This window comes from Artemia franciscana, chromosome 3, assembly GCF_032884065.1.
Source record: "Artemia franciscana chromosome 3, ASM3288406v1, whole genome shotgun sequence".
NCBI classification, from domain to species: domain Eukaryota; kingdom Metazoa; phylum Arthropoda; class Branchiopoda; order Anostraca; family Artemiidae; genus Artemia; species Artemia franciscana.
In genome coordinates, this window is record NC_088865.1 from 31014064 (window position 1) to 31034669 (window position 20606).

General features: G+C 36.3%; 1 protein-coding gene across 4 annotated transcripts in view; it reads left to right on the top strand.

The window, feature by feature from the left end:
• Window positions 1-20606, top strand: part of LOC136025149 (protein CREBRF homolog) — a 100995-nt gene that overhangs the window by 48445 nt on the left and 31944 nt on the right. For 2 of the 4 annotated variants that reach the window (XM_065700901.1, XM_065700900.1), the window contains exons 2-4: window positions 706-1019; window positions 14912-15113; window positions 18479-19170. In XM_065700901.1, coding sequence (XP_065556973.1) covers window positions 880-1019; window positions 14912-15113; window positions 18479-19170 — 1034 coding nt within the window. In that variant the 5' untranslated portion in view covers window positions 706-879. Of the gene's footprint in view, window positions 1-705; window positions 1020-1407; window positions 1637-14911; window positions 15114-18478; window positions 19171-20606 lie in introns of those variants that run through there. The other 2 variants (XM_065700903.1, XM_065700902.1) reach the window with 2 other exon arrangements.

Below are 20606 nucleotides of genomic sequence, written 5' to 3' on the forward strand. Positions count from 1 at the left end.
TCTTGTTTATAGCTCTTGTGAGAAATTGTCATACAGGTTATGCCGATGTCGAGTTAAGCATTCAAATTGGTTTGTTTATGGTTGCCTCTTTTCGTTTAATTTTGTATTCGTAAACTGAAAATAATAAAAGGCTTGCAATCTTACGTTGCCATGAACCTACTATGCAAATCTGGGTGCAACAATGTATTTGGTACTTGTGTATCAAAACCACGCGCTACTAGTAAATGCATTATGAGGTATCTTAGTTATACCCTCTCTGTTCACCTTGACTGGCATGACTAATATTCTTATTGGTACTTGTGTATTAGCCAGTACACACTCGAGTAGTGAAGTTAGGTTAATCATAATGAAATAGAGCCTTCATATAACCTTTAGTTAATATAATAATATAACTTGGGGTATATATTTGCACATTAGGGGGGATGGGTAAAGTATTTGAACAGCGCCCCTAGCCTAACCACACCCCCACCCCCTGTTGTGCAAATGTATAACCCAAGTTATACAAGTCCAGTGCATTGTATCAACCGTTGCTTATCTTCGTAGCTATGAAACAGGTTTTTTGAGATATAATCTAAGCGTAATTCTAGAGTGTGTACTGGCTAATACACAAATACTTTCTTATTTATTATATATTTTTTTCTATTTATTGCACCTATATGCTCATTCATCTATTTTATTATTTTTTTTTATTTTATTTTTTTGTAGATAAAGCGACAACAAAATCTGTGATTCAGAACCAGTGAAATAGCTTAAGCGAAGTCCAAAACCGTGATTACCGAAGAACAAATTCTGTGATATAACGAGAAGCTATTGTGCATAGAAGAAAAGTCAGTTATTCTATGAAAATTGTGAAAGTGATTTAAAGTTCTGTTTGTGATTATGACGCTTCCTAGTTTTGGAATGGCTGGGTTTGACCCAATATTTGATTTAACGGAACTACTTTCTAATGACGAAAACCTACAAAGTTTAAATCCAGATGCACTGGTGAAACAAGAGTCATTCATTGACGAAAATATGCCGTAAGTTTGTTTTGCCTCTTTTCTTTCTATTTTATTGCTAAACATAGCTTGAGGGTAAACATTGACATTGAGGGTAAAATTAAAACGAAATTTACGATTGCTGTTTTCTTAGTTATTCTGGTCAAACTGTTTCTACTATCCCAAGTCCTAGATGTACCCTTTTTTAGATCCTTTCACTAAAGTAGAGTAATAAAGTCACACAACCCTGTATGATATCAATAAAATATCCGGCTTTGATCTTGGTTCAGGTATTGTTAGTCAAATTTTGAAAAATTATCGACACATTGGAGCCATTTGGAAGGCAAATATCTTTTTTGGCAAACATTTCAATTCAAAGGTCACATGCTTTAGTCAACAGGATTTGGTACCAAATTGGACGAATGTCAAAGATTTTATAAACATAATAATGCGGTTGTTGATGTCCAGTTCAGTTTCTTATACTTGTACAGATAGAAATATTTTTCCCATGGGATTTATTTGAAATTTTTTCCTGCTATCGGACCCTTGAGGAAGGCAAGTCGTGCTAAAGCTTATAAACTAGTTGTTAAAGGGTTCTGTGTCACATTGATGCATACTTTTTACGATGATACAAATGGTTCGCGTTTACGTGGAACAAGGTTGGTAACAGTCTAGTTTGGTGGCTCTTCAGAACCAAACATCATAATAAAACGAAAGTAGTATCATTAGATTTTTCCTTTGTATTGTTTCCAAATGTTATATTTGCGTTTCTGATAATGCACCTCACACCCTGGTGGTACATATCCCAGGGGGGGGGGGATCTGGATTCTTTGCCAAAGCCTGGTAAGTAAGGTAAAGAGATGTGGCCACTGGAAAATTCAAGAACACGAAAATTGAGGCTCTTATTATTTATTATTTGTGTCATGCTTGTTTTGTCTCTTTTTGTTATTTCATGTAAATATTTAAAGCTTTAGTGTCATTGCATAATACGACACCGCTCAGCTATAACAGTACAAAATCAGGGCACTTTGACGAAGAAATTGTGTGGAAACATGAGTGGAAGCTCGTATGCCTATCACTATGTGTTGGTTCTTTATATATTAAGAACGTCAATTGATTTTCTCTTTTTGTCAATCAAACATCTGGAAAAGGTAACTTTTCTCCTCCAACTCCAGGGTATTTTTTTTCAACCCTGTTTAAAGTGTTGAAAAATAGAGTTACTAAGGACTCCATTCCATGCCTCCAAATACATAAAATGGCGTCCATTAACTTACCCCAGAGGCAAGAAGGATAAACTACCCCAGAAGGCAAAAATGTATCGTAAAATGTTGAGAGGTGGTGGTTAATTATACAAAGAATTGTTCCCAAGTTGGTAATATTAGACCTATAACAGATAGCTCCAGTCTTGCCTCGATTAAATCGAGTTTCTCCTGAATGATGAGAAATGATAAGAATGTCACTGTTATTGCGTTTCCTTTTAGTTTCGTATATATCCAAGGGGGTGTGTTCTGTTTTGTTTTTTGTCAGATGACTCTTTATCTCTTTTTGCCAAATCGCTATTGTTTCGAGATCGGATCAACTTTGTTTAATTATACTATTGAAACTTGGTTCAAGTCGATCAGACCTATGGGTAGCCCTCTAAGTTTTGAGAAAGAAAAAATGCGGTAATCTTGGAACCAGAGCGTGTACCTTGCTCTTATGGTAAGTTCTACATTACTCGTACTCACCGGCAATTTCTGGAACGATTTTTTGAGCGTTGCAATTCAATAGATAAAGCTTTCAAATTTAGGAAATCTCTTGAAACCTTTTGCTTTGGTTTGGTAGAGAATAGTTCTTCTCAGCCTGACCATTTTATTTGATTTGAGGAAATGACAGCTATTTTAACAAGATAAAGGTTATATATATATATATATATATATATATATATATATATATATATATATATATATAATATATATATATATATATATATATATATATATTCGTGGATTAGTGATTATCAGAGATTTTGGTAGCCTAGATGTTGATTCAATCTATATATATAAAAATAAGTTGTCTGTCTGTGGATGTGTGGATGGATGTGTGGATGGATGTGTCAGGTGACGTCACCTGAAAAAACTGGATTAGGTGACGTCAAAACTAAAAAAACTAAAAAAAGGCAAAAACTACAAAAAAAACTAAAAACTAATAAAAAAAATAAAAAAGCTAAAAAACTAAAAAAACTATAAAGGTAAAAACCGATAAAAAACTAAAAAAAAAACTGAAAAAACTAAAAAAAGGCAAAAACTACAAAAAAAAACTAAAAACTAATAAAAAAAGTAAAAAAGCTAAAAAACTAAAAAAACTAAAAAAACTAAAAAAAGGTAAAAAACTAAAAAAAATAAAAAATAAAAAAAAACTAAAAAAAAGGAAAAAAATGAAAAATAAGCTAAAATAAAGGTAAAAACCAATAAAAAACTAAAAAAAAAGGAAAAAACTAATAAATGACGACACTCAAAGAGAAAGCGACCAGGACAAAAAACTAAAAAAAAAGGCAAAAACTACAAAAAAACTAAAAACTAATAAAAAAAATAAAAAAGCTAAAAAACTAAAAAAACTAAAAAAAGGTAAAAAACTAAAAAAACTAAAAACTAAAAAAAAACTAAAAAAGGTAAAAACTAAAAGAACTAAAAAAGAAAAAAATAAATGACGACACTCAAAGAGAAAGCGACCAGGACAAAAGGAATGTTCGATTAGCAATCAACAAAGCACCGGGACACAGGGAGTATAAATGACGACCAGGACACAAGTAAAAAAAAAAATTAACAAAACTAAAAAGAAGGTAAAAACTACAAAAAAACTAAAAAGAAAAAAAAACTAAAAACTAATAAAAAAACTAAAAAATCTAAAAATCTAAATAAACTAAAAAAGAAAAAAAAGGAAAAAAATAAAGGAGAAAAACAAAACTAAAAAACGAATGTATATACAGACCGGTACACCGGGATACAAATGACGACCGGGACACAGGGAATATAAATAACGACCGGGACACAGGGACACAACTACAACGGGGACACCGGGGGAAACAGGGGGATAACCTGACAATCTATTTATATGCAAAGACAATGGGACAGCAAAGAATGTTGTATATTCGCAAGTTTTACGTAGTTAAAACCATATATATATATATATATCTATATTCACAGGTGGGACATAGGGACACAACTACAATGGCGCGTAACTATTATGGCGCGTAACGACTTACGCGCGCGGGGGGGCTTGGGGGGGGGCGCGAAGCGCCCCCACCAACTAGGTGTTGGGGTGGCGCGAAGCGCCACCCCAACAGCTAGTTTACTATATAATTTAAAAAACGAACCTAATATCAAAAGTTGTAATTCGGTCCTGCAAAATCGCAAAAGGATTCAGAACGAAGGCGGTGCCATAGGACTTCGTTAAGTGAAGTGCCATGAGTCTTCAATGTATTGTATTTTTGATTTTTTGTTGTTTAATTCCCTCCCACTTTGCATGAAAGGGGTGGTCGTTGAAACTTAGGAGGAGGCTCCTTCAGTTGGAAATTGAACGTCTTAGCTCCCTGTTTAACTAGCAACAGTGATTGGTGGGCAACAAGCCCCCCTCCCGCTTCTTAACAAACAAATACAACGTAGAGACAATAAGGAAAATTTCAAGACAGTGGAAATTATTTCTGTAGATATTTCGGCCCTATGTCCAAGGGCCGTCTTCAGCACAATACAAGAATAAGAGAGAAACTATATATATATATATAAAAGAACTTACATCAAATTGTGAGGATTAAAAACTGAATAATTAAAAACACTTTTTAAAACTTTTTTTTTAAAATAGCCCTAGCATCCTTACTTCAACGAAGTTCAACCAGGACTGGCGAAAAGAATGAAATGAGAATATAAGCTCATTCAAACTGAAGAGAATAAAATGATTAGATGCAATTTCTTAAAGCTAATCTTGCTTGTTTAGCAGCCTGTCTCAAAGGCCTTTTCGTAGTTGGTTCAGTACTATTATAAATCGGTTTAGTAAAATATTTTGTTAGATCATTTTTAATTAAATTTGAGTATAAAGAATTTAGTGAGTATTCCCCCAAGTGAATAATTAAAAATGATCTAACAAAATATTTTACTAAACCGATTTATAATAGTACTGAACCAACTACGAAAAGGCCTTTGAGACAGGCTGCTAAACAAGCAAGATTAGCTTTAAGAAATTGCATCTAATCATTTTATTCTCTTCAGTTTGAATGAGCTTATATTCTCATTCCATTCTTTTCGCCAGTCCTGGTTGAACTTCGTTGAAGTAAGGATGCTAGGGCTATTTTTAAAAAAAGTTTTAAAAAGTGTTTTTAATAATTCAGTTTTTAATCCTCACAATTTGATGTAAGTTCTTTTATATATATATATATATAGTTTCTCTCTTATTCTTGTATTGTGCTGAAGACGGCCCTTGGACATAGGGCCGAAATATCTACAGAAATAATTTCCACTGTCTTGAAATTTTCCCTATTGTCTCTACGTTGTATTTGTTTGTTATGGAAAGGCAGTGTGGTCTTCGTCGCTATTTTCCTCCCGCTTCTTTTTCACTATCTCACCAACCCGGTAAACCCCAAAAACATCCAAACAAAATTTTGAAGAACTCATTTTGTTCCAGCCTTTGAGCATGACATTACCCCACAGCCCCTGGGTCAAGGACCGTAAATAATGTAAATTGCCCAATTTGTTAAAATGTATTTTTTGTATAATGGAAAAGTGGGGGCTTGCTTGATGCTGATTGTGCAATTTGATCAAATTTTTTCAGAGGCTATTCTCTGGGTCAAAAGGATCAATCATATTGTTGCAGGAGGGGTAGTAGGGGCTGGAAATAGGCCAAGAAATTCTTAGTCCCTGATCAGTTTGAAACTTGCAGTCGCAAGTCCTTGGACCAAGAGAAGCCCAATATGCATAAAGTTATGGGAAAGCCCCCCCCCCCCCTTAAAAAAAGAAAGAGAAGAAGAAGAAGCTTGAAAATAGGTGCCAAAAGTGATTTGAGGGTAACTAGCCTCCCGAGCGCTTTTGTGCCAACTCCCCCCATCCCTAAGTAAGTCAAATGGTATTGGGTCCTAATTTTGTGATAACGGTAGGCTTTAATAGAGAAGCTCTCAGGGATCGTTTAGAAGGCCAAAATTCCCAAAATTTTTGAAGGGTATAATCTTGAAACGGCACGAGTACCTGAAGTTTATATTTTTGACATTAGGGGGGGGGGCAAAGTCTGTCCATCGGATTCCATCGATTGTCTTAAGCTACTTAGGTTGAAGTTTGTTGAGACGGCGCTGGACAGCTGCAGTTGTGGGCCAAGTTTCAGCTCCTTATAGCAGGATCTAATAGACTGACCCTCTAAGGATCTTCGTTTTGGTGGCTCGTTTGATCATTGGCTTCTTTCAAATATGGCTCAGTCTACCGAAGACGCAGAGGCATTGGCTGCACGGACGGCAACTTCATGGTCGATGCAGTCAACCTTTGATATAATAAAACCAAGGTAAGTGAAGTGGTCAACCACTTCGATTTGGTTTCCGGTGACCAAGTAACTAGAATTATCGGCGTCTGATTTTAGCTGCACTACCATGGCTTTCGTCTTCTTCCAGCTAATGAATAGTCCAGCCTTGACAGCTTCACCCAGAAGCGTGTTTAGAGCCATCAACAGCTGTGACTTGGAGTTGTTGACTAATGCTATCTCATCGGTGGAGTCATAACCAGTGACAACTCTATCCCTGTACCTGAGTCTAAAGCTCAACTTCCGGCTTTTGCAAGTCGTAACATGATAAAAAATACAGTTAAATAGCTCAGAAGCAACTGAACAACCTTGCCTAACTCCTGTTTTTACTGGAAAGGATGCGCTAAGTCTACTTTTCACTTGCACACAGATTTCAGTCTCTTGATGCATGGCCCTGAGTAGGCAGACATATCTTGGCGGGAGGCCAGTATTAGAAAGGATATTCCATAGAGGATCACGCTCAATTGAGTCGAATACTGCTTTGAAACCAACATAAGCAATGAAAGCCTGCTGGCGAAACTCGCTCGTCATCTCGATGATTTGTCTTATAGAGAATATCTGCTCTGTCGTTGATCGGCCAGGCATAAAACCAGTCTGCTCTACTCTGCGCTTTCGTTGGAGGTGTGTAAAACATCGCTTCAACAAAACCAAACAAAATAGCTTGCCTGGTACCGAGAGGAGCGTTATCCCTCTATAGTTCTTGCACTCCCTCCTGGAACCTTTTGTCTTCCACAGTGGTAGGATCACTACCGTATGCCAGTCTTTCGGGATGATCTCTGGGTCCCATATTGCATAGAATAGCATTTGGAACTATAACAAAATAGTGCCACCGCCGTTTTTAAGCAGCTCTTGCGGAGATCCAACAAAAACCAAGTGATTTGCGGTTTTTCAATTTCTTCGCAGCATTCTGAAGTTCTACCACAGAGAACGGCTTAATGTCAACATTAACGAGGCTATTATAAATCAAAGCTTGGGGAATGGCAGGGGTCGCTACAGATGTAGAGAAGCAGAGATGAAAAGTGTTCGTTCTACCTTGAAAGGTTGGACACTATGTTTTCAAGTAACACCCCGTCCACAGATAGTATGTTTTCAATTGGTTGAGCATACTTGCCCGAGAGGTAACGTAAGCGTTTTTACACGGCTCCAACGTCCTTCCTCGTGGCAGCTTCTTGTAACTCAACTTTGGCGTCATCGAACAACTTGAGATCTCCATGTATTAGCGTATTTCTGACGCCATTGAGATGTCGATTGGTCTTCATATCCCCACCCAATCTGGCTTGCCTCCGGAATTAATGGCGTCCACAGCCTCCTGTGACAGCTAAGACTTTTTGACCTGAACTTGCAAGCTAAGAGTTGTTCTAGCTGCGTCGGTGACTCCAGTTTTAAACGAGTCCCACATGGTTTCAATATCCGAAAGCTCAGACAGGCTTTCAAAACGGTTTTTAATCTGAACTGCGTACCGCTCTTTGATCACATGAGTATCAAGATTGTGGATATTTAGCGTTGTAATGGGCTTGTCGACCTTCTGAAATTTCAGCTTAAGACGAATTTTTGCAACTACAAGTCGGTGGTTGTTATTAACCAGGTCAGCACCATGAAACAAGTGGCAATTAAAAGCTGGCAACCTCCATCGTCGAGAGATGGTGATATAATCTATCATTTTCTTTGTGACGCCGTCGTTACTATACCAAATACACAGATGAAATTGAGGTCTTTCGAAAACTGTGTTGGAGATAACAAGCTGATGGGTTCTGTAGAACTGAAGCAAAAGATTTCCTTTGGCTAAATATTCTAGGTGTCTGGTCAACCTAAATGTTTTTGGACAATAGGACACTTTATAGTGTTTTTGCGCTTTAAGCCCTAATGGGACTTCTATATTCAAGGTTAAGTAGTAAATTAAATTAAAAGACACTATGTGTGGCCTGATCATCAAGATAAAGTATGTGCTCTTTTTGTAATATTATCACCTCTTCTCATTTAATAGGTAAACATAAATAATTTTTGGGTATTATACTTTTATTTACCAAATATTAAAAAAACTGCTCGGCTGTATTTTTAGAGTACCCTTCCGTCATAGGGCACCACTGTCACGGTAGAACTAAACTTAAAAAAAAATCAACAGAAATACTTTTCAGTCACTCGAAAATCCCTCTCTACCATGAATATCAATTCGTGAAAAAAAAACTCCAAAATGCTTAAAATTCCCAAATGCTCCAAATGAAAAACCTTGTCTTTGCACCAATTTACACCAAAGATACACTTAACAATTGCACTAGGTTTTTAATTTCCATTTTTAAATATTTAGCTCAATTATTTTCACACAGCCCTATCGAACTAATCAAAAAAGCAATTAAACACCTCTTTTATCTATGAATGTGTGTATTATTTGTTTATTCTTTTACACCCTCTTGGGAACGGTTTATGAGATCAAGTTGAAACTTAGTGTTTTTTCGGGGGGGGGGATTTTGACTGCGGATTTTAACTCAGGGAGTGGACAAAGAAAAGCTAATCACATTTTCCTCAAATCTACTTAAAAGTGTTAGCACATTAAGCCCTTGTGGGATTAGAGTCTATTTACTGTGAAGTAGCAATGTAAATCGAAAGACTATGTTTACCCAGTTTAACAAAACAGAATATTCACAATATCTCAAGAACATCTTGGGAGAAGGAATTAAAACTTTAATTATTAGGTAGTCTAGAGGTGGGGCAATGAGGTCTTCAAATTATGTAGGCTATGTGGAGGGGGGAGGAGTGGATAAAACTGCTGTCTCCAAGTAGTGAAGTAATTCCAAAGGCATTATTTGGTGCAAGTTTTTCAAATTACTAAATCCGCAAAGTCTCTGGAAAGGTTTTAACTTGGAGGGAGTGTTCGGGAGCTAAATGGACCTCAAATATTTACTTGGAAAAGGGAGCAGATGCAGACTGTCTAAGGATTCGGTCTCCTATCTGTTTAATGTTTGTGGTACTAGCAGCCCCTATTTCACTAAAGCGATTCCCGGTGAAGTAGCGATATAGAACGAAAGAAATCGTGTTTATTCAGTTTATCAAAATAGCGTATCTGCATTATCAGGAACAGCTGGGAGAATTTGGTTGGAATTTTCAAGGAGTGTTGGAGATCTAAGTGAACATCGATTTGTGATTCGGGGGATGGCCAGAGGTTGAAAAAATAACAAAGAAACGTAGGTCTCCAGGTTATCAAAACGGCTTATCTGCGACATCCTGAGATGGATGGGATGGGGATTGAGCTGAAACTTTAAGTGTCAGTGGGATAGAGGACGCAAGGGGTCTTTATGTTTTGTCTTTAAGGATTGGAGGTGTTGGAGTTAAAAAATGAACATCTTCAATCCGCCTTGAAGTTTCTAAACTATTATCCTATTAGGAATTTTGAACCTATTCATGGTGAAGTAGTGAGGTAAATCGAAAGAGAGTATATTAAGCCAGGCTGTCAGAGTAGTGTGTCTTTAATATCTCGGGGATGATTAGGGGGCTTAAATTATTCAGATAGGTTCTCTGGAGGGCAAGGGGACTGGAAACGCTACTTTTGAGGAGAGCTATTAGGGCATAAAAGCATTTTTGTGTTCAATTGCTTTGCCTGAAAAAGGATCAACAATTTTTCGTGGAAGATTTAACTGTAAGCTATTTGGTCAAGAAGACCCTAATGCACAGAGAAAACTTTCGCTTGGGAATGGGCTCTAAACATTTTTTCCGACAATTTAGACTCGTAACTTTTTGGTTCAGCCCAGTTACTTGACTCAATGTATTTTTATCATTCCTGAAGAAAAGACTTAAGACGCTCGAAAACGGGGCCTTATATTTTGTCTCTCCAATAAGCTGTAAAATAACTTTCATAAGTTTCTTGGCCAGATGGACCTATATGTAAAAAACAATCTGAAACTAATTTTGGCGACACTGGTTTGTGACGCCGCAAACTGGGCCCAAAATTTATTTCCTCTCTTGTTGGTTTGTAGGTTATAGGGTAAATAGAATTGGCTGGATAGACCTAAATGAAAACAGAAATATCTTGAAGATTAGCTATATCTATATGTGACATCTGAAACGGACCAATTGGTTCATACTTAATTTACATTGCAGTAAATATCAAAGACCATAAAAACATTGGCCTTAAGGACAATGAAGCCAAAGCTATTTGAAAAAAAAACCTATCGATTAATAACGCCCAAAATGGGTCTAAATTCTTTCTTGTCCCCAACCAGCTAGCAACTTATCGGGCGTGTAAACTGGGTCATACAAACTAAACAGTAAAAAAACAAATGAAAAAAATTATTGCTTCGGTTCTTGAAACCCTAAAATGGGCCAAACATGGTTTTCCTGCTATTGGCTAAAAACTTCCGATTGGCGAGAACAGTAAATTTTGTTAGAACAAATCGGTTTTGTCGATTCTTAGCACGAAAAATGTGATTCTTTTTTCTTACATTGATGTGTTTTTAAGTTCCAGGTCATGTAGACACATCAATTAAGATTTCAGTTGGGGGAATCATACACCTCTTGAAATTTTAGGAGAAAGGAAAGCTAATATACTTTAATACCCCCCCCCCTCCCCCTGACGTATAAAACCAAGAAGGTTATTAATCTTTTTGATAGCAAATTCAGTTTTTGCTTCTTTTTTTCAAAGAACATATCTTGGTTGTTCAATGTTCTAAAGGTTAAAACTAAAATCCACTCCTTTCTTATGGTGACAACTAAAGTCCACCCCGTAGAGAGAGAGACAGAGACAAATGTTTCACGAAACTTTTTGATTACCAGGCTCTGTTTAGATTTTTCACGCGTTTTGTTGAATAAATTCCTGATATTAACCGATTACCTATGCAACGCAAAGCTGAATAGGATAAAAAAAAAGATCAGTTTATTGAAGGAAGTTAACAAAAAATTTCTGTAAATTTCCTCATAACATGTTACTGCTTGCAATGTTAATGATCAAGCTTGACTTGCATGAAATGTAACGATTCTGAATTTTCACGAGCAATCACCTTCACAACCAGTTTCGTTCGATCTTTTTAAAAGGATATTTGTCCTCTTTGGCGCCTTGCCTTGAGCTTGACACCAGCAACGTGTTCTGATTGAGGCAAGAGTAAAAAAAAGTCATATTTCCAGTTTTAATAAAGGTTCAAATTCCTCTTGGAAGGGGTTTTTAACTTAACTATTGAGCACAAGCTCTTTAATATTTTTTTTTATTATTATGATTGTTTAACGCTCTCAAAAAGCTACTTAAATGGCCCTCCAGTTTCAGAGGGCATACTGGCGCACGGGTTGGCACATTTATCTCCAAACATAAATGCTCTCCATAGAAAATGAATCTGTATTACAGACTGTTAGTCCAGTAAAACAAACATTTATGGATACTCACCAATATTTTTTGGTGAGTATACAAGAATAACTTATTGGAATTATATTGAACCTGAAAAATAAATAATTGCTTAGTAATTATTTACAATATTTTTTCACTGTTGTTCACCGTCTTTTTGGGCGCATGTCTGTAGAACCGTTTTCGAGGGGGGGGGGGCTAAAGCCTCAAAAGAAGCATTTTAGGTCTCGATTGTTAAACATCCAATAGGAGTAGCTTCAGATAAATCTTGAGTGGAGTTTAACATCTGATCTCTATTCACTTGTATGTTTATATTTGGAATAAATATGTAATCTGTATGCTGAGAGGATGACAGATCGCCTCTAATTCTGAAACAGTAGTTTTTAACAAGAAATTTTACGATTTATATGTTCAAGCATTGTAATAAAAAGTTGAACTGAAGTTTAAAAGGCGGTGTCTATTGCTAGTGACAGACTTCTCTCGTTTAGGAAATTTGTATTTTATCTTGTAAAGCAAACACTCTTTTTCGAAGTGTTCTTATACAATATTCAAACTTTCAAAGAGTTCGTGGTAACGAACTGTAAGTAAGGAGCGACCCGGCTCACTAGTAACCGAAAGTCTAAAAAACGGAATTTATTATACCAATAGATATATCAAAAGAATCGGATTTTTATGCTAATTTCAAATACGTAAGTTTCATTAAGTTCAGTCTCACCCATCAAAGGTTAAGCGCCTAAGAAATTTGCCTTATTTTCAAAAAGAGGGGATACACCCCCTAAAAGTCATAGAGTCTTAATGAAAATCGCATCATCAGATTCAGCGTATCAGAGAACCCTATTTTAGAGGTTGTAAGCTTCTATCTGCAAAAATGTGGAATTTTGTGTTTTTTGCCAGAAGAAAGATCACGTATGCGTGTTCGTTTTTTTTTTTTTTTTTCAGGGGTGATCGTGTAGACCCAGTGGTCCTAGAATGTCGTGAGAGGGCTCGTTCGAACAGAAATTAGAAACTAATGCAAGTGGCCAAAAAGAATGGAGGAAAACTAGGCCCCCTCCCCCACACCTTTCTTCACCAACATCGGCCGATTAAAATTTTGTGATAGCCATTTTGTTCATCATAGTTAAAAGGTCCAATAACTATACCTTTGGATATAATATGACCCCCTACAGCCCCAGGGGAAAGGTTTTTAAGTTATAAAAATTGCCCATTGTTTACGCATAATATTTGTTATTGGGAAGCATGCATACATTTTTGGGTTCTCTGCTTTTTTTCACGGAGGAACTTTCCATGGGGAGGGAGGTTTTCAGCGGGTGAATTTGTCAGAGGAAATTATACTGTGGGGGAATTTACCAAAATTCCCATGCAAAATTCTTTTTATATTTCTTGCTTTCTCTTTTCGGTCTCAATTATATGCGTGAAGTTGTTAAGGGTAATTGTCTTGGGTAAGTTTTCACCAGAATTGAATTGTATTGAGGAGATGTCCATGGGGAGGATAATTCTCCACGAAGGTTGGGCCATATTTTCTGGGATTGTTAAAAAAACGATAAGAAATCCCATAAAAAAAAAGTTTTTTTAACTGAAGGTAAGGAGCAACATTAAAACTTAAAACCAGCAGAAATTGTTACGTATATGAAAGGGGTTGCCTCTTCCTCAACATCTCACTCTTTACGCTAAAGTTTGAATTTTGTCCCAATTCTTTAAGAACGACTCCTGAAACACAAGGGTCGTTTAAATGGAACAATAAGTTCTAAACAACTTTCACGTAAACAACGAGTCTCGAGGAGGACGCAATCCCCCCCATATCCGTCATAATTTCTGTTCGTTTTAAGTTCTTGTCACTGAAAAGGGGCACTAGAACCATAGTTTTCCCCGGCTTTCCATGACCGTCCGTTCTATATGACTTTGAAAAATGTGCGGCAGATATATCGCTCTTTACTGTTTATAAGCTATTGTGTTGAATTTAATGTGTTCTGGGTTTTAGTAGTGACATCAGAATCAACTGAGTTGAATGTGGTCCGTTTTCTGAGCTATAGTAATTTCACTTCTGATCAGAATAATTATAATCTTCGCAATACTGAAAATCATATTCAAGTTCCTTTTACTCCTTGTGTAAGGTCAGACTTTAATCCTTTAATTGCGAGCTATATTGTATGGAATAAGTTGCCCGAATCAGCTCGAAGGTGCCACTCATTCGGTTTGTTCAAAAAAATTATTAAAAATTCATTGGCTTCTTAGAAATTATTTTATCTCTTTTTATATGTGTATATGCGTGTATGTATGCATATATATTTCCTGATTATTTCATTGGAGTCTATTTTATCTACAGATCTACTTAATTAATTTAGTCTGTTCAATCTATTAGTCTATTTAGTTTTGTTTTCTATAGTTTTTCATTTTATTTATACTTTCCTCTCTTCTCCTTTTTGCTCTTCTCTCTGTGAGTAAGTGATTATTTTTTTTCTTCTCTGAGTAAGTGGCTCGTTCATTTTCCCCTTTTTTACAGGCCAAAGAGCCTTTGGGGAAATAGTAAAATGTAATATTGTATGTGTGTTTCGTGATGAATAAATCTTATCTTATCTTATCTTACTAATAAAAAGAAAACTTTGCTCCTTACTAGTTCATATTATCACAGAAAACTCAGACTCACACTCCATTTATGTCTATCCACAGGAGCCCCCCCCCCTTCTGGATTCTACCCTGGTCTTAAATATTACTGGAAACGGGGTTGTGATTAGGACGGCTGATAGCTGAAAAACATACTTCTGCGTCTCTTTGCTAAAATGTAACCGAATTGGTGCTATTTTTAAGAACCATACTGATCAGCTTGGTAAAATGACGATTCAAGCGCACTAGGCTCAGACATTTTGTCAGCTTAGGATTTTGGTTTGGCTTTATATTGGGTTTCGTGAATTTTTTTTTTTTTTTGCTGTTTCATCTTGTCCTAACCAGGGTTGCCATTCGTGAGAGAAAAAACACTTGATTTTAGTGATTTTTTTTATTGATTTAGGGATTTTTTAGGCAATATAAAAATCACTAGAAATAGTGGTAGATCTCTAATCTCGTATATTCTAATTTCCAGGTTTGATGCAACTATCAACGGAATACCTATTAACAATAGACGAACAATGGACTACGAAGATTCTAGTAACTACGCCAACCTTCCATCATACATAACCCAGGATCCAAACTTAATGTGGTCAAATATCAACCGGCCCGTAAAAATTGAGGATTTGGATCAGAACATGAAGATTTTCCCCATTGAAGAAGATGACAGTGTACAGGTAAGGAAATATAGTAAACTATTTTCGTTTTCTAACTAGGTGCCGTAAGGTTTTTTCTCTTCTTATCCCTAAACAAGCCATAACATTATATACCAAATCTTTTAATTTCAGATTTAAAACGTTTTCTGAAGGAAAATAACTTTTCCATGAAACCTTTCCATGAAAAACTTATTTTGTGGAAAAATTTTTTATAGTTAATTCATATTCATTTTACATTGGCATATTCTTTTCTGGAAAAAAAATAGTTTAAATCTTTTTCGGTTATTCTATAAGTTGCCTGTTATTGTGTATGTTGGAGAAACTTTTTCTACAGTCTTTAACAACATACATCCTTTTAAAAATCTGGACACAAAAAGGAGAGCTTAATTTAGTTCTATACCTCCTCTGGTTGACCTGAAAAAATAAAATGTAATACTATTCACAAAAAATCTATATATGCTCTTTTACAGCTTGGATACACTTAAACTCTTTCGATTTAGTTAAATTTTAAGAGCAGGACTAGTAATAGAAGTAGCCCCGAAGTTTGAACATAATGCTCTTAGTCGTCCTGAGATTGTTGAGATGTTTTTTTTGGCAACCAGCATACACACAGGTTTTTTTTTTATTTAATCTTATGGCAACATTTAGTTTTAAAACATAGTGGCAAATTAAATAACTGTGGGGGGTTGACCTACGTATTATCCCTAGAGATACAGTTGCAAGGCCGTCCAGCTATGCTGAACAAAATGGCTATCTTTAATTTTGATTAGGAGTGTTCGGAAAATCATGAGCTAAAGAGGAGGGATGATTGCCCTCCAATCACATTTGAATCTTAAAAAGGGTACTAGAACTTTAAATTTCTAATCAAATTAGCTCCTTTAAAATATCAATGATTCTACTAGCTATAATAGATCACTGCTGCCTATGAAATTGTTATATGACCAGCTATAATACATCAGTGCTGCCTATGAAATTGCTTATATGCCCTTTAATACTTGCATGCGAATAGTTTTTTTTGTTTAATTGGAGCCCCCTCGACGCGTTTCAACTTAATGTCCTTAGTTTCATTAGTTACTGTAATCGTAGAAGTAGGTTGGGCCCTAGTGTTGACAACACAACTCCTCCTTTTCAGAGTAATTCATATTTATTTTAAGATTTAATGTCATTCTTTGCATATAGAAGCTATATTAAAGTGCTACGGACCTATTTACTGTTTCCATCTGTCACTTTCTAGCAGAAGATAGCGCAGGGTATACAAACAGTGAAAACGCATTTTTGTACGTTTAGAATTAATGGTTTATTTGGCTACTTCTCATCCGTCTCACACTAACCTAAGATGTCACAAAGAAGGAATTGACTTAAGACTGTGGGGACTATACAGAACCTTGAGCAGGCAGCAAAAGACCTGAAAGTACGTTATAGTGTCAGTTTCTATCCTTTGTTCAAATACGGTTCTTTCTAACTGGTTGCGCAACTTCGATTTTTGTATCGAATCCAAATTAAGCATGTTTTAAAGTGATTACTAAACGAGTTTTTTCTATTATTCATGATTGTTATGGAGAATATAAATTTAAATGAAGTTTTATCAAGAATACAAATTTCAAAGAAGGCGTGACAAAGTATCTTTATTTCTTCCAGCAAAAACAGAAAAATGCCTTGCTTAGAACAAACCTTAAAGAACAAACAACACAATTTTTTTTGTAAAAACATAGATAAAACTCTTTTTTCTACTAAAAGTAGAGAAAGGTGTTAAAATTTAGTAGAGAACGGAAAATGGTCCAGCCACAGTAGGAGAAGGACAACCCCCTTAACTCTTCTCTTTTTGATGAAGCTTGCCACGAGGATCTTTCCTGCCACGACGCTACACTGTTCTGTCCCGCCTCACCATGTCGTGCCACTTTCCACTGTGCTTTGTGACGCCATAAACATTCTAGGAAGACCGAGCCGAACCGATCGTAATTTCTGTGATTTAGTGGCTTTTAAAGAGATGAAAAGAGTCATGGGACAACACCGTTCTTTGCTCCCTATGCAACTTCGTAAACTTTACATTAAAAATCAGGGAGTAAGGGAGGAAGAGGCAGCCACTCCTCATATACGGAATAATAGCATTTCTATAATCCATCGGGAACAGTTTGGGAGGATCGAGCCGAAATTTCCAGAGTGTTGGAAAGACACTATGCATGTTCAGGCTATCCAAATAGCATATCTGTAATATTTCGGGAATGACTAGGGGGGTGAGTTGAAGCTTCCAGAATGTTGTAGTGATTAAGGAGAGGGAACAATTTTTGTGTTTAAGGGAGGGAATCAGGGGACCGAAAATTTGTTTCTCTTTGATTCGCCTAAAAGTTCTAGCACGATAAGGCCCAGTGGAAAATAGAATCTATTCACGGTGAAATAGCGAGGAAAATCAGAATACACTATCTGTATCTAGATTATCAAAATATAGTATTTGCAATATCTTGGGAATGGTTTGGAGGATCAAGTCAAAACTCTAAAAAAATACTGCAATATCTTCGGGAAACATTAACCCTAATCGAGAAAATAGAAACTGATTTGGTCCTGTCGATTAGTGCCCAAACTCTTGTTTTGTCTCTGATTGGCTTGAAACTTAGGGGAAAGTAAACAGGCTCAAGTAGACCTCAAGAAAGACTAGGGATTTCAAAGTTTAGTTTTATCGAAATGTGTCATGTGACTATCGTGGTGCGTCTGACTGACTTAGCTTAAAAAATGATATTTTCTCCGATTTGCTTGAAAATTACACGCACATGGGGATATAAAAAAGACAAAAATGTTGAAATAAATCGGTGTTGATTTGTGACATCTGAAAAGGCTACGGAAACAGAAAGAGAAGAAAAATAGTCGCGAATATTTTGCCTATATGGAAAAAGGCGTCTTCGGCAGGGGCGAAATAAGATAACGAAAAAAGTGGAATCAATGCAAGTAGAGAAGCTTAAAGCCTGAAACCTGAAAATTATTAAAATAAAAAAAGAGGAAAACAAACCTATAGCCACTATTCCCCAAATAATCCAGATAGTAGCAAAATATGCAATTCGGTCTACTTGCTTCGTGTACTTCGAATCAGTAGTTTCGGGTTCAAATCCGTCTGGATATACTTTTTTTCAATTCTAGCGCAACTAATGCACCATTGCAATCTAAAAATGAATTAATAAAGAAAATTTAATGAAAATTTATAAATTTAATGAAAATTTATAAATTTAATGAATTCCCAACTTCATGTCAGCTGTTAAATTTCTTTTTTTACAAGTCAGAAAGTGGATCTCTGTCTTCCTTTCCCTCCCCTCTCTCTCGATCTCTCTCTGTTTATCTCTCTTTCTGTTTTTTCTTTGAATAAGAATTTTAGTATGAGCCATGTCTTTTCATTTCAGATGACAGATAATCAGAATTACCTACCAGAACCAACGCTTTCTTCGTTAAACAATGCTGCCCTTTCTGATTTCAACCTGGAAGAATTCCTTGTCCCTATGGATTTGCCGAACTTAGAACGAATAGATGCTGGTGACTCTGAATCCTATAATGCTGATGCGTTACGTAATGCCGAAGAACTAATTGCGGCTGAGTTGCGCAATCAAGACAAAGTACAGGATGTCCCACTTCTTCTCGAGAAGAGTAAAATGCCTGAATTGGCTACCATTGATCAACGAGGCTATGACTTACAGCGTGATTATCAAGATTTCGACCAACTTCCTGATAATCCTCGGCCAAGACACGGGAGCATTGGAAGCCTCCAGCAGGCTTTACAAAGACATTCGATAAATTCACCATCTAGACACGGGCAGTCCCCTCTAAATTCCACTATGAATTTTAGTGCTCGTGAATTATTAAATCGTAAAAGAACGCTGGAAACCAACTCAACGCAAGAGACGCTTTTAAGTTCAAGTCCAAAATTTTCACTTTTGAACCCTCCAACTAGTGTCATGCCTTTTAGGCGTTCACCAGGACATGAGCCAAGTGCACTAAGCCCTCTCGGACTGCCGCCGGCGTCAACATCAAGAAATCAGAGCTCTAGCTCTAGGTATCGACAGAGAGCCAATACACTTCATGGATTTGTCAGCCACAGGTTTTACTCCTTTCTTTGTTATCTTCTTTGTCTTCTTTTCTTTTATTGGAAAATTATAGAAAAAATCATAAAACATCGATAGGAAACCTAAAAAACAACCCTCCCTGCTCAGCCACTAAGCATGTTTCTTTTACGGGGTGGCAAGGGAGCTCACAGAGGAGGGAAAAGAGGTTTTCTTTCCCCTTTGCCCACCTAGGGGATCAAAAATATGCAGCAATTGCTAACTTTGGTTAGATTTTTAGTGATATATGAAAACCTTTCGGCCCTTCCGAAGAATTATATTTTTTCCAATTTTCACCACCTTTTCCCTACAGAAAATACTAAGTCCGCTTCCATGGATAATGTCCATGGGCAAGCTTGCTTTGTGTGTTAGAAAGCAAGGAAAGTAAATTCCTGGTGTAGTTGTAAATTTTACTCTTCTAAAAAATATTCAGTTGTTTGTATGTGCCATAATTGACTTTTGCTCCAACCATCCTACTAATGTTATCTGCACCGGTTTTGACACGCATCATAGTTGCAGCAGAAGCTACAGCCTATGAAGTGCAAACCAAGATCCTTAGTAACTAAAGCTAAAAAAACGTATTCTTGAAGAAACTGCATTGTGAGAAATGTCCCACTTTACACTAATTTGGAGATGGTAAATTTTATCCATATTAAACTCAGCAATAATTGGTAATTATAAAAAAAAAGTTTTCTGGAATTCAGAAAAAAGCCTGAAAGCTTTCCAACCTGACGCCAAATTGAAATAAAATACGCTTTCGAAATCCCCACAGTGGAGAACCTTCAACCAGAGGTTTACAGTCTCCCTTCTTGAAAATAATGAAGATGGCATTTTTGCACGGGTGGCACTGATGATTCTCCTCTTTTTTTCATAAGGTCATCGTGTAAAACGGATGGATGGATGGAATGTATGTGAAATGGAGGGGATTAGAAAACTGTTCAGTTCCCTTCAAGAAAAATATTGTTAAGGGGAATCCCACGAAAAGGTATAAACTTGGCCGCCAGATGAGACAGTGTCTATGTTTACTTAGGTTCAAATGGTTTTGAATCCTGAAATTGGGTTTAGTTTTTTGTCCTTCAGAGTTCTCGGCGACTGTTACTGAATAGAACAAATTGCGGTTTAGTTCATTTATTTTTACATATCTGTTACTATTTTGGTCCATTTGGCAATTTTGGCTTTGGTAACTCAGATAGCGTTATTTAAACAACATAACTTTTGGATGAGAGCGAAAGAAAGAAAACACGTTTCGGGCTTTGTTATCATTAAAAAAAATAAAAATAAAAAATTGGTTATGGTAACTCATAAGGCGGTTTTTTTTTTACCTAAATTTTAAATTCAAGAGTGGTGCTATTTTTGCCGATTTATAAAAAATACGTGGTATTTAACATTAGCTTTCTTATTAGCCCTTATTCATCTATGAACAACCATCCATTCT